Source organism: Protopterus annectens, chromosome 12.part0 (assembly GCF_019279795.1).
Source record: "Protopterus annectens isolate FY-2018-M chromosome 12.part0, PAN1.0, whole genome shotgun sequence".
NCBI lineage: Eukaryota > Metazoa > Chordata > Ceratodontiformes > Protopteridae > Protopterus > Protopterus annectens.
This window is the reverse complement of record NC_056746.1, coordinates 208,815,694-208,830,294: the sequence shown is the minus strand read 5'-3', so window position 1 is coordinate 208,830,294 and position 14,601 is coordinate 208,815,694. Positions and strand designations below refer to the sequence as shown.

The window sequence follows — 14,601 nt, the reverse complement described above, 5'->3', positions numbered from 1 at the left end:
AGCCTCACTTGGATATTACAGCCTTCAAGTTGACTGCATAGTTTCTCTAATTTCAGTGATCCTTCATTACCTATGTTTCTGAGAGGCATTTAGGATTTGTACCACTTGGTCAGTAAAAAAAATGTATAAAAACAAATGGAAAAGCTATTTCTTGGCTTTTAAAAGTATGGATACCTTTTTAGCTCTTCTCACATCTATTCTGAATTTTTTGGCTGATCGCTGAATCAGGTACAGATTAGTCCACCACACAGAGCTAAGCAAGTCCACAGCTTCCCTTAATACCTGCAAAGCCTTCTTGGAGAACACTTTGCTATTGAGATCAAGTAAGTACCCTACCCCAACATGGGACCTTGGCTTAACACTTCCCAGGCCACCTCCTGAGCCTGCTTCTACTGCCTCTCTTAAACTCCTCTTAGAAAACTTTATTTTTGGTAGGCAATCACATCTGCTAGAAGAATTTCTGATTTTCAGGCTTTATCCTGCAGGCAACTCTACTTATTTTTTTCAGAAGGTTAGGGTCTCTGTTGGACCTAACCAGTTATTTGTGCCCAGAGTTCCTTTGGAGACCAACTTGAATTAGTCTATTCATTTACCCGTTTTCTTTCCCAACCATTTCCATCAAGGTAAATATAGCCTTCATACTTTAAATGTACATCAGTTGAGATTTTACATACATAAGACTAAAGCTCCCCAGAGGCATGACCAGCTTTTCATACCACACAAAAGTTACAGTATTGCAGAATAAGGGGAATCTCACAGAGCCAAGAGGAGACACAACTGCAGAGTGCTAAAGGGAAAATAAGGGAGTATCTGGATAATGTGCATGAGTTTAGAAAGATTGCTGTTAAGCAACTGTTTTCTGATCACTCCAGAGCACAAAAGCTCTTAATGGAATGATTCAGGCAACAGAAAGTAGAAAGGGTTGCCAAATTTAGGGAGCCTATAACAAGAAAAATAACCAGAGACCCTGTTAGAGGTATTAGAGATATTTTGGATATGTTATGAAAATTTGTATAAAGCAGGAGAATGTGGAAATTAAGGAAGTTTTCCATAAATATTTCTATTTCTGCTTAAGTATGCCAAGATAAGAGGTAGATGAGACTCGACAATTAACAGTTAAGATAGCAGGCAGTGAGATAAAATCAGTGAAGTATAATCAATCTGCTGGAAAGCCTCCAGGAACAGAAGGCATTCCTGTGTAAGTATGAAAACTAGAAGTGAAGAAAGTGATAGAGATCTGGACAGTTTTGTTTTTTAGTATTTTAAAAGGAGAGGGATTTGTTTCATAATATTTTAAAGGGAGAGGGAAGCACCAAAATCCTGGAAGAAAGCTGTGGTATCTGTAATACCTCAAGACAGTGAAGACCCATCAGACCCCAGTTCCATATAGGCTTATTTCAATTGTTAAAGCCATTACTAAAAGTGTTTTTGTCTATAATAGCTAGAAGAATAGCAAAGGTGTTGCCAAAATTGAAAAATGTGGATCAGTGTGGTTTTGTGGAGAGACAAATATGTGACAACACTAATAGAACTGTGATAATCTAGAGAGAAGCAGGATGTTCGAAAATACTGTTGGTGGGTCTTGATGCAGAGAACGCATTCGTCAGAGTAAGCTGTGATTTCTGAGTAGGGCAATGGAAGCATTTGCATTCCCTGATTCAATAAGGTTAATTAGGAGGATATATGAGGGATCAGAGGCAAAAATTAAAGTGGGAGGCGACTTCTCTCAAGTTTTATCTGAACAGAGGAGCCAGACAGGTGTGTCCTCTTTCCCCTTTGTTGTTTGTATTATATTTAGAGCTATCGTAAAGAAAGTAAGGAGACTTAAATTCAACTATATAATTATTATGGCAATTAGGAAAATTTGGCTTTATTCGCAATGATTTTATTTTGTACCTTATAAAACCAGAAAAGGACCTCTCAGTGTTCTGGAACACTTGAGACAATTTCAGTTTTTTTTTTCAGGATATAAAATTAATAGACAAAAAGGCTATAGCTGTAAACTGTGTATCCACACATGGATTAGTTCAGCAATACCCATATTTATATTTCTGTGAGCAAAGTGAAATGATGCATTTAGCAGTATGAGTTAAGGATGTAAAAAAAAAGAGTAAAAATATATTACAGAAACTGGAAGCTCTTATTTACAGATATGGATAGCAATATACAAGCAGTGAAAATGTTTTTATTCCCTGCAGTTTCATCTGCAGGTCAGGCATATTTTTATCAACCCAAAGAGAAGTTGTGAATAGTAATTAAAGAGTTGAAGGGTTTTATCTGGGAGGAGAAGAGGGCAAGGGTCAAGTGGGATAAGTTGATCCTTCCAATAGAACAAGGTGGTTTAGAATTACCTGATTTGAAGAGCTATATTTTAAAGATACAAAGTTGAGACTCGTATACATAACACAAGCACAAAGCTATAATTCAAAGGGGAAATGGGTGATGATGGGGGGGGGATTTGGAAATAGTGAGACTTTGAATCCACATTCTTAAGAAGAATAACAGCCATAAAGAATATTGTATTCATCAAGTAGCAGAAAGTATTCCCAGACCTAAGCCAACATGAGAAAGGAGACAGGAGAATCTGCAGATAGGGATGACTGGATAACTGCAATTAGGGGTACAGACCATAGGTAAGAGGGGACTGAAATTTACTGAAGAAAACTGATAAAGGAATGTGGTTATTGGGAGCAAATAACTAGCTAAGGTTTGACTCGACTGGGGTTGCCTTCTGTGCGGAGTCTGCATGCCCTCCCTGTGGTCGTGTGGGTTTTCTCCGGGTGCTCCGGTTTTCTCCCACATCCCAAAGACTTGCTGCAGGTGGATTGGACACTCTAAATTCGCCCTAGGTGTGTGTGTGCCTGGTGTGTGTGTGTGTGTGTGTGCGCGCCTTGTGTGCACGCCTTGTGTGCACGCCGTGTGTGTGCACCTTGTGTGTGTGTGTGTGCGCACCTTGTGTGTGTGTGTGCGCACCTTGTGTGTGTGTGTGCGCACCTTGTGTGTGTGTGTGCGCGCCTTGTGTGTGTGTGCGCCTTGTGTGTGTGCGCGCCTTGTGTGTGTGTGTGCCAAGGCTTTTGTGTGCGTGTGTGGCTTCCCAAAGTGCAGCGGCCCTTGTGTGTGCAGGCAAGCGCCTTGTGTGCATGCCCTTGTGTGTGTGCTGCCAGCCTGTGTGCGCCTTGTGTGTGCGCACCTTGTGTGCATGTGTGCGCACCTGTGTGTGTGTGTGTGTGCGCCTTGTGTGGCCTTGTGTGTGTGCGCGCGCCTTGTGTGTGCGCGCGCGCGCCTTGTGTGTGCGCCTTGTGTGTGTGCGTGCGCCTTGGGTGTGTGTGTGTGTGTGTGCGCCTTGTGTGTGTGTGCGCCTTGTGTGTGTGTGTGTGCGCGCCTTGTGTGTGTGCGTCACTGTGTGTGTGTGTGTGTGTGTGTGTGCTTGTGTGTGCGCCTTGTGTGTGCGCCTGTGTGTGTGTGTGTGTATGCGCCTTGTGTGTGTGTGCGCCTTGTGTGTGTTAGCAGCCCAATGTGTGCGCCTTGTGTGTGTGTGTGTGCGCCTTGTGTGTGTGTGCGCGCCTTGTGTGTGTCCGCGCCTTGTGTGTGTGTGTGCCACCAGGTGTGTGTGCCTGTGTGTGTGCGCGCGCCTTGTGTGTGTGTGTGTGCGCGCGCCTTGTGTGTGTGCGCGTGCGCCTTGTGTGTGTGTGTGCGCCTTGTGTGTGTGTCCGCCTTGTGTGTGCCTTGTGTGTGCGCCTTGTGTGCCTAGTGTGTGTGTGCCTAGTGTGTGTGTGCCTAGTGTGTGTGTGCCTAGTGTGTGTGTGTGTGTGTGTGTGCCTAGTGTGTGTGTGTGTGTGTGTGTGCGCGCCTTGTGTGTGTGTGCGCGCCTTGTGTGTGTCCGCGCCTTGTGTGTGTGTGTGCACACTTGTGTGTGTCTTGGCGCCTGTGTGTGTGTGCGCGCGCCTTGTGTGTGTGCGTGCACCTTGTGTGTGTGCACGTGCACCGTGTGTGCCTTGTGTGTGTGTGCCTTGTGTGTGTGTGCCTTGTGTGTGCGCGCCTTGTGTGTGTGTGTGCACACGCCTTGTGTGTACGCAGCGCCTTTGTAAGTGCGCCAGCTGCGCCTTTGTGTGGAATGTTGGGTGCCGAGCTGGCAACTGGACACTGTAAAAAGTCCACTGCCAATTGTTCTACAGACTGTTGTTCTGCCTTGTGTGTGTGTGCCTTGTGTGTGTGTGTGTGTGTGTGTGTGTGTGCGCCTTGTGTGTGTGTGTGCGCCTTGTGTGTGTGTGCCGTGTGTACGCCTTGTGTGTGTGTGCCTTGTGTGTGTGTGTGTGTGTGTGTGTGTGTGTGCCTTGTGTGTGTGCGCCTTGTGTGTGTGTGTGCCTTGTGTGTGTGTGCCGTGTGTACGCCTTGTGTGTCGTGTGCGCCTTGTGTGTCGTGTGCGCCTTGTGTGTGTGTGCGCCTTGTGTGTGTGTGCCTTGTGTGTGTGTGTGTGTGTGTGCGCGCGCGCCTTGTGTGGAATGTTGGGTGCAGAGCTGGCAACTGGACACTGTAAAAAGTCCACTGCCAATTGTTCTACAGACTGTTGTTCTGCTGTGGCAACCCCTAATGGGAAAAGCCGAAAAGAGAGGATCCTGACTAGCTGCAGGTATGATTACTACAGTATAATACTTGGGGATTTTAATTTGACTGGTTGTCACACATTTTATAGTATTTGTTGGCATCTAATCATGGCAAATAGCATGTACTTGTCACAACACAGATACAGTGATGTACTAATAGTTATACATAGCCAGGGACAAGATTTATATATAATGTTTGTGTCAATTAGGCATTAGCCACATAGGAGTACAACACATAAGCTATAATCTATTAGCTACCTATAGGATTTGATATGCAGAACAGGTATGAAAGATAAGACTTGTCCTATTGTGGCTTGGATGAGCAGCCTATGGCATACATTTATGACCCCCAGCTCAAGGTAATTAACATGATCTCTGTGTTAAAGGAGAACTCTACCCAAATGTTTTGCTTTCTTCCAAAAAGTGAATTTTCCTCCCCTATAATTCAATACTATACACACCTCAGACAGAAAAAGCATAATTTAATAATTATTCTATTTGTTTTATGTCCAAACTTATTTCTGTTTGCTTTTCTTTCCTGCATTAGTCTTGTCTGATATATCACTTAGGTTACTAAGAGTGGCAGAGTAGTTAGGTCACTTATTCCATCTAGAGAGCCATTAAGAAAACTAATGCCTCTTAAACATTGGCATTTAAATGTGCCTCATCAGTCACAGATTGCCAGCATCACACCTCAGATATGTAATGTGACCTGGAGTCTGAGCAAAATAAAGGCTTTCAAGCTTAGTTTTTGGATGGGGGGAAAAAAAAGCGAAACTGTGACCGGTTTGTAAATAGATAAACTTAGCTGTCTTTCCTTTTAATCAAACTCTCGAGTGCCACAAAGACCATATTGTCATCTCCCTCTTATTTTCTATTAGTATTTGAGTTTACATTGTTTTCTGCACTCCGTTTTCTGTAAAAGTGCATATTATGGTGTTTTGTTACGTATTGCATACAGTGTTTTGTTGAGACAAACCAGGGAGCTGGGGAAGGAAGATTAACATCAAAGACATAAAAGACTAAATAGACTAAAAGACTAACATTAAAGACTCTAATTCTAGATACAGTATTAAAATCTGTGAATACAATACAAAACATATCAGCCTAGGTAAAGCTTGTTAATCGCAGGGATCCGATTTCTCACACTTCCAACAATGAACTACAGTTGTTACTTTGAAAAGAACAATTAATTCCGTTACATTTTCAAGCCTGTCATTCAAACATTCCTTAAATTGCTGTAGCAGAAATGGCCACCAATGAAAATCAAAGGAATCAAAGTGAATAAAAAATGCAGATTGATTTTAACAGTCAAAAGTAGGCAGTCACAGTACTGTTGTAAGCTGTTGAGAGAACCACAGTAAATGACCCTCGCATGTCTGACCCTCTAAAATGATATCCGGTAGACAAAGGCATTGACAGTAAAACAAAATCATGCTACCCATGAAAGGCCCCTTTTAGGGTATTTTGGGGTATAACAAATTAGAAAATAATAACCACTTCGATATAGATTAGTAATGCAGAAAAGCTCAAGATATGCTGAAAAACACTTTGTGTGGTTCTCCTTTAAAGCAGATAAATGCTGCATGCGACGTGAATTGTATTTAGATATGACAAAACTCATTTAAGTGCGAAAGCACTCTTCTACAGTAGAGAGTCGATTATTCAAACTAAATGGGACCTAGGGTAGTTCAGATAATCAAACATACATTGAATTGGACAAAAAAACTTCTCAAATCAACCATTCAGCGATTCTAGTGGACAATAAAGAATATCTTTCACACATGAGTGGGCTGCAAGCTCAAACACGCACAAGCAAATACCAAATACATATAACATCTACATATTCAGAGTTCATGATTTTTCCTACCCAAAAACTTTTGTTTAATTGACATTTCGGATAATTGATTCTGTACTTGTATGTATGTATGTATATATATATATATATATATATATATATATCTACATAATATATATAGTTAGATATAGATACATATGGGAGTCTTGCATCACATGCCTAACCACTGTCAACCAGTATCGAGCTTTGAGGAAAATCTAGTTTGCATAGTGGATACAGAGAGATGCACCCAACTGTTATAACTTGCTGTCTGTGACCTTTGCTGAAGGTCTGGAAGGGTTTATCACATCTGAAGTGGTAGCAGCAAATTGAATGTTAATATGCGTCTTTAGGGGGGATATTATTCAGAATTAAGGATATAATGCTCCAGTTCTTGTAGGTTCTGGTCGAGTCATATCTTAAGTACTTTGTGCAGTACTAAAGGTCTTAACAAGGAAAGAGACTTCAGGCTGCTGAAAGGAGTCCAGAGGAAAGTGGTAAAAAAAGGTGTGTAGTTAAGGAAAGAATGTAATATGAAGGACTGGAACTTTTCTAACTAGAGTCCAGGAGACATAAAGGGGAAGTGATGTATGGGATCATATCAGGGAGATGTTAAGTAACCATCTTAAACAGAGAAGTGCGAGCGGGGAGGAAAGTGCACAAGGCAGCAGGCTGTAGGGACTTATCCTCCCTAAATCTCCAAAAGTACTTCAGTATCAGAGCAGTCCTGTTGGCGAATAGAGCTGTTGTACAGATGAAGGGAGAGGGGACATATTATATTATATGTACTTGAAGAGAAGAGGAGATAAGAGTATTGTCTCCTTTTGCCATCAAGCAGATGTAATTTGCTTGATGCCAGACTATTCTGCATAATTTTGCCTCATATTTTGATTCACCATGAGAATATATGACTGGGTAAAACTCGTGGCTGCTGAGAAGGCAAAGATGATGAAAGTGTAGAAAATAACATACATTATATAGGTTTCTGGTTAGTTTTAAACATGAACATGGCTTTTAATTTGATTACAAGCTAGGCATCTGCAGACTGAATTTTGTTGGTGTCTGACAGCCCAGCTAGCCGTATCATTTTGAACATAATTTTGTAAACATCAGATCTGAAGTAGGAATGTTCATTTGTCAGCAACCTGTGGGTTACGGATCCGATATCGGATCCGAGCCGGCAACTTGTTTCAAGCTAATGGATCCGACCTCCTAGCCCCTCCCTTCACCCATAATCCCCTGCTAACCCCCCATGACCTCAGATCTAGTTTGCCGCGCTTGTGATGGCTGGATCCTCTTCAGAGCTCCGCAGATAAGTGAAAAAAAAGTTACATTTTTTTCTACATTTTTCGTCAGAATTTAAATTTTTATTTTACATTAATACTTTTAAAGTGTGTATGAGATAGGTTCCCTATATTTAGTTTAATTAATACCCTCCCTTCGCTGGTCGCTAGTGTGTGAGTGTGTGTTGAGTGTTTTTTTTTTTTTTGAGGGCCTGTGTGCGTGTGTAGTTTTATTCCTTTTAGTTAAAAAAAAAAAAAAAAAAAAAAATGGCTGAGGCCCCAAAAGCCATATTTTCTAAATGTACCGAGTGTGGCCATAAGCTCTCCCCGGCTGATGGCCACACACTGTGCGTTCGGTGCCTAGGGGTTGAACACCTCACCTCGGGCTGTACTATCTGTGCAGCGTTCAACCCCAGGGCACTGAAAGAACGGAGGTCGAAGCTGGTCCTGGCGGGACTTCTACCCCCGGATTCAGCTTCTGCCTCCGCTACCTTTGCTACTCCTGTGGCTCCATCACAGCCTCTGATGGTTGCCACTCCTGCCCCCCTGCCTCCGACTGGGACTCAAACTCCCGCTAAAGTGTCGGAGGACAGGGAGGCCAGGAGGGAGAAACGGAGGGAGAAGCACCACAAGCGGCGGGCCGAGACCTCCATTTCGGCCCCGCCATCTAAGCGGGCTTCTCTCTCCATTGCTTCTAGGCCTCCTCCTCCTCGGCTCTGATCCCCTTCTTTCTCCCCAGGGCCCAAGGAGGAGGAGACCCAATCTCCGTCGAGGTCATCGAGGCGGCATTCCAGGCCTGCCTCGGTGGCCTCTTCGAGATCCACATTCAGTTTATCTGATGCAGACTTAGACCGGATGATGCGAAGGTTCATCCAGGCCCAGCTGCAGATGGGAGTGCTCTTGCAGCTCGACACCTTTTTTCCACCCAATTGCTCCTTCTCCGACCCGCTACCCGGGTTCAGAGCGCTCTGAGCCGAGCAGCCTTGGAGCCGGGGGTGGGTCGGCGCCGACAGTACTTGGTACTTCGGATCCGACCCTACCCTCGAGTCTGTCTGATCTGACCTCTCGGAGCCGTGGTCCGAGCTTCGGATCCGGGGGATTCAGTGTGCCTTCAGCTCCATCCAGGTCGGAGCACACTGGTCCCTTGGATCCGACGGTCTCGGCGCCGGCTCCGATCCCTTCATCGGATCCGAGTGGGAGACTACTTTCGGATCCATTAGAGAGTGGCTCTCCCTCGGCATTCGATGTTGTGGAGAGGGCTCTGTTGTGAGCATCCGGACCCCCAGTCCTTGCATCGACTCCTCCCTGCACTCCCGCTCTGCTGGGCCAGGCTTCCATCACCCGGCCAAAGGGACAGCCTGCTTCGATGTCACAGATAGTTCCATTGGAACAAGATGTTGCTGGCGAGGCCTCCTCGAACAGTCCCCCTGAGGAAGCTCCCCGCAAGCATAAGTGCAAAAGGAGGCACGTGGACTCCTCTGAGTCCTTAACCGAGGACACGGACTTGGAGGAAGGGGAAGGCTCCCCAAGATCACCCCCTGAGGATGTCTCCTTTGGAGACATCATGGAGATGCTGAGAATCAGAGGTGGGTGGTCAGCCCCCAAGTCTTCCTTTGAAGAGTCCGTGTTTCTGGAGGCATTCGAGGCAGGCCCGTCTACCTCCTGGGTGTCCCCTCCAGCAGATCCCCTGGTGGACCTTATTACCACCAGGGCATGGAAGGATCCGGACACCGTGGAGCCAATACCCATGCGACCAGATAGGATTCTTAGCCCCCCCTCAGACCGGTCACATTGGAGTAAGGGCCCCCCTGTAGATGCCATGTTGACTGCGGCAGCCACAAAGAGGGAATTGGCTCAGGAGAGTCCCTCAGTCCATCCACCGAGCAAAGAGTCCCGTTTGATGGATCGCTTGGGGAAGCGAGTCTTTAGTTCAGCGACCTTCTCAGTAAGGTCTCTGAACTATATGGCACATGTCATCAGGATGCAGCGGGATCTTATCAAAGAATACGCTGCATCCCCCCCTGAGTCCATGTCGGAGGAGGATAAACAATTGTACTCCACCCGAATGGCCACTCTGAGATCTATTTCAAACACCTCTATGCGGCTATTGTCCCACGCCACAGAGGGAGCCGCTAGGGCCAGCGGAGCAGGCCTAGTCATGAGACGCCAGGCCTGGCTCCGCCATTGCGACTTTACGGAGCCCTTTAAAGCGCCCTTCGAACGCCTTTGATGGTTCTGCCCTTTTGGCAAAACAGTTCGCGAGACGCTTGTCCAGAGTGAGAAGGACGGAAGACGTTGTCTGCCGTCGTCCGCTTCTCTGCTCCCCAGCGGTCCTTTTCAAGGAACCAAAAGGGTCAGAAGAAGATGTGGTTCCGAAAATCACAACATTCCCAACCAGCTTCGGACAACCAGTCCTACCGTGGCAGAGGTGGACAGGGAGGACGTCGCCCTAGGGGCAGAGGGGCTCGAGAAATTTCGGGTCCAGAGAACCTTTCTCTGAACGGCCCGCGCAGCAGCCCTGAGGGGTTGCCCAGCTGCTCCATTCTGGAGGCAGTCGGGGGCCGTTTTTCGAAGCATCTAGCGGCATGGGAGTCCATCACAACAGACCGCTGGGTGCTTCGCATCATATCCAGAGGGTACAAAATACCAATTCTCCATGTCCCCCCAATCCAAGAACCTCCCCGATGTACCACCCGATCACAGGGAGGCCGCAGCCGCAGAAATACAGCTGCTGCTAAGAAAAAGAGCCATCCAGCCCATCCCCCAAGACCAGCTCTGATTAGGGTTTTACTCCAGGTTCTTTTTGGTGCCAAAAAGGACGGGGGATCTGAGACCCATCCTAGACCTTTCCCGCTTGAACCTGTCAGTAACCAAGGAAAAATTCCGAATAGTCACTCTTCAATCTATCCTCCCCCTTCTGAGGGAGAACGATTGGATGTGCTCTATAGACCTCAAGGATGCGTATTACCACATCTTAATGGACAAACGATCCAGGAGGTTCCTTCGCTTTCGGCTGGGAGCCAGTCACTACCAGTTCAGGGTCCTTCCCTTTGGCCTCACCACAGCCCCCAGGGTGTTCACCAAAGTGTTGGTAGTGATTGCGGCCCACCTGAGACTCCAGGGAATTCAGGTCTTCCCGTACCTGGACGACTGGCTCCTGACCGCACCAACAAGGCATCTACTTTGCTCAGCCGGAGACTTCTTTCTCCATCTAGCTCCACAACTAGGCATTACTATCAATGTCGGCAAATCCCTACTGGCTCCAACACAGATCATAGAATTTATAGGTGCCAGAATAAACACCAGAGATTTGCGAGCCTTCCTAACTGCCGAGAGAATCAGAAATCTTCAACTTCATGTGCGGGCTATCCTTCATTCAGAGGTTTCACCAGCTGAATTGATCCTGAGGGCACTAGGCTGCATGGCAGCAGCGATTACACACTAGCCATCGCCCGTTTGAACATGCGAGTCCTGCAATGGACTCTGTTAGTGCAATGGTCCTTCCTATCCCTTCCTCTCCACCATCCCATTGCTATCAGCAAGGCTTGCAGAAGGGCGCTACTATGGTTGCTCCAAGCATCAAACTTCCATACGGGCCGTCCCTTCTGCACCTCTCCCCCTATCGCCACGGTGACCACAGACGCTTCCCGCCTCGGGTGGGGGGGGCATTACTCAGGCAGGACAGTCCAAGGCACGTGGAACGATGCAGAGACCTCCCTGCATATCAACGTTCTGGAGATGAGAGCGGTGCTGTTGGCGTTGCAAGCACTTCAGAGCTTCCTCCCCGCAGGAACGATTGCAATTCACTCGGACAACATGTCAGTGGTCTGGTATATCAACAAACAGGGGGGAACCAGATCTTATCCTCTTTGCCGCGAAGCCATGAGAGTGTGGGAATGGGTGATCTCCTCCAACAGCTTTCTGATTGCAACGCACATTCCGGGGAGGACCAACATCCTAGCGGACAAGCTCAGCCGCACCCTTATTACCCCCTACGAGTGGTCTCTCAATCCTTTAGTAGCGAAGCAGATATTCGCAACATGGGGGCAACCCTGCTGAGATATTTTTGCTTCTCCATCAAACGCCAAATGCGACAATTTCTTCGCTCTAATCTCCCCACCAGGGGAATCTCCAAGAGACGCTCTGGTGCATGCTTGGCCACCCGGTCTACTCTATGCCTATCCTCCTCTTCCAATGATGATACAACTCTTACAGAAAGCCTCGCGGTTGGGGAGCAAGATGATTCTCATTGCCCCATTCTGGCCTCGACAAATTTGGTTCCCTTACCTGTGGTCTCACCTTGTGAATCACCCTTGGATTCTAGATCCCATTCTGGATCTCATCTCCCATCCATTGGACTTGCCAACTCCAAACCTGGACAATCTGAAACTGACAGCTTGGTTGTTCCAGTTCCACTCCTAGTTAGGACACCCGGTATCTCTTCACCAGTCAAAGCCATCCTCGTGGCAGCACATAAGCCCTCCACCAGGAAGGTATATCACAGCAAATGGAAACGTTTTTCCATCTGGGCGGAGTGCCGCGATCTAGATCCCTTTACGGCTCCTCTTCCATCCATTTTAGATTTCCTAACTGAACTCTTTCAAGAAGGTGCTAGTTGTTCAACTGTCAAAGTGCAATTGGCAGCCATTTCTCATTATCATGTGGGACATGATACAGGACCCTTGATGTCAGCCAAATTGTGTAAAACCTTTCTCAAGGGTACCTTTTTACTTAGACCTCCTGTAAAAGAAGCCGTACCACCATGGGATCTTACTTTAGTTCTTCAAGCCTTGACTGCTCCACCCTTTGAACCCGCTGCTTCAGTGGATCTCAAATTCTTGTCATGGAAAACAGCATTCCTTACTTCAGCCGAAGAGTGTGAACTTCAGGCTCTTTCTGTAAAGCCTCCATACCTGATTTTTCACCCTGATAGAGTGTACCTCAGGATCAATCCCTCCTTTCTTCCCAAGATAGCATCAGAAACCAACATAAACCAATCCATAAATTTACCGGTTTTCTTCCCTAAATATCAAAATAAGGGTGAATACAAGCTGCACTCATTGGATGTTCATAGGCAGCTTGCTTTTATACCCATAGGACGGCTGGCCATAGACAATCCGACCAGCTGTTCGTTTCCTTTGCCAAATTTAATTTGGGGAAAGCTATCTCTAAAGTATCTTTATCTCGCTGGATTTCCCAATGTATCCTGCTAGCTTATCAAGCCTCGGGTAGACCACGCACCAGAAGGAGTTTGTGCTCATTCCACTCGCCCATTTCTACTTCTGCGCTTTCAAGTCTAGAGTTCCTTTGGATGATATTTGTTCTGCAGCCACTTGGGCTTCATCTCATACCTTTATCAACCACTACAAGCTAGACCTGCTTTCTAGAGGAGAGCATCCTTTGGCTCTCGGTGCTTCGTAATATCCTTCCATGATGGCCACCCAGGGTGCAGGTAGCTGGGAACTCTGTCCCACAGGTTGCTGACAAATGAACATTCCTATTTCAGATTTAGAAGTTATGTACTCACCATAACGTTCCATCTGAGTAGGTAGTTCATTTGTTTGGCAGCTATCCCCTCCTTCCCCCTGACCTTCTTGGATCTATTAGTTTTTAGGTATCCTTTCTTGGATATATATGGAGAGGCAAACTCGATCTGAGGTCATGGAGGGTTAGCAGGGGATTATGGGTGAAGGGAGGGACTAGGAGCTCGGATCCATTAGCTTGAAACAAGTTGCCGGCTCGGATCCAATATCGGATCCGTAACCCACAGGTTGCAGACAAATGAACTACCTACTCAGATGGAACGTTATGGTGAGTACATAACTTCTAATTTTATTACATTAGGTTATAAGCTTCCTGGTCTGCTGCTTTTTCCTAGATCACTTTGAAGCATTATGTTTCTAAGTATTTGTAGAATAGGGATGTGAAAAATTTGAGAAAATGTTGACACTGATTTGTACTGGCTCTAAAATGTATCATGCAGATAGATGTCAAATGGTTGGTTGCTTTTATATGCTGTGTTCCACATTGATTGTGCCTGCTTTTAGTGTTTATGTGCCTGGTGTGAGTTGCACTTTTGCATCTGTCTTTAGAATTCACTGTGAGTTTTAATTTTGCAGCCCTTCCATGGTCCAACCATCTGACAGACTGCACTGGTTTTACACATGAAGACTTGGTGCCATGCTTACTTAGCCTGCATAAGAAATGGTAAGCAGTAGCATACCTGTCTGTGCACTAAAATTGTCGTAGTCAAATGCTTTAACCATATTTTCTGTTTTCAAATAACTGTGACATTTGGTTTTACTGTTGAAGTCTGACATTAAGAACTAAGTCTGCTTGTGGAACATGCAAAATGTGCTATCCCACTTACCATTTCTGGTAGTTGTATTCTGCTTAATGTGATGTGAACAAGAGTAGTTTGAGAAGTGATTTTCTACCAAAGTCATTCTGAAATAAACATGCAAGATATTACCCTGCGTCTGTCAGAGCACTGTCTGATGCAAAGTGTAAATTTCTTAAAGAACAACAGTCGTGTTGCTTTAAAAGGACTCCTAAATCTAGTCAACCAGTAAAATGCTTTTGGCAGGCAGCATACATGCCTTCGATGCTTGGAAGATCAGAATCTTTTGAGATGTCCTTCTGTTCCAGTGTTGCAGTATTCTACTGGTGGGTTTACCCTTCTTCTGATCAGGTTGTCCAGCCAGGTTTCCAAAGCTTTTCAGTCCCTCTTGGTGCATCGGATGTCTGATGTGGAGGCAGGAATGTAGGGCATAAAGGTGATGTCTGCACGCACCAGCCCTCAGAACCTTTCAGACTCCAGACATACGTCGGGTGTTCCTGCTACTCTTGGACATCAGATCTGAAGCAAATCAAAGCT

At 45.9% G+C, this 14,601-nt stretch overlaps 1 protein-coding gene across 1 annotated transcript in view; it reads left to right on the top strand.

Annotated features, from left to right (window-relative positions):
* CCNF (cyclin F) overlaps positions 1–14,601 on the top strand; it is a gene marked incomplete in the record, with an annotated part of 700,297 nt that overhangs the window by 408,850 nt on the left and 276,846 nt on the right. Inside the window, 1 exon segment of the mRNA XM_044089259.1 lies at positions 13,844–13,931. Within this exon segment, the coding sequence (XP_043945194.1) occupies positions 13,844–13,931 (88 nt within the window).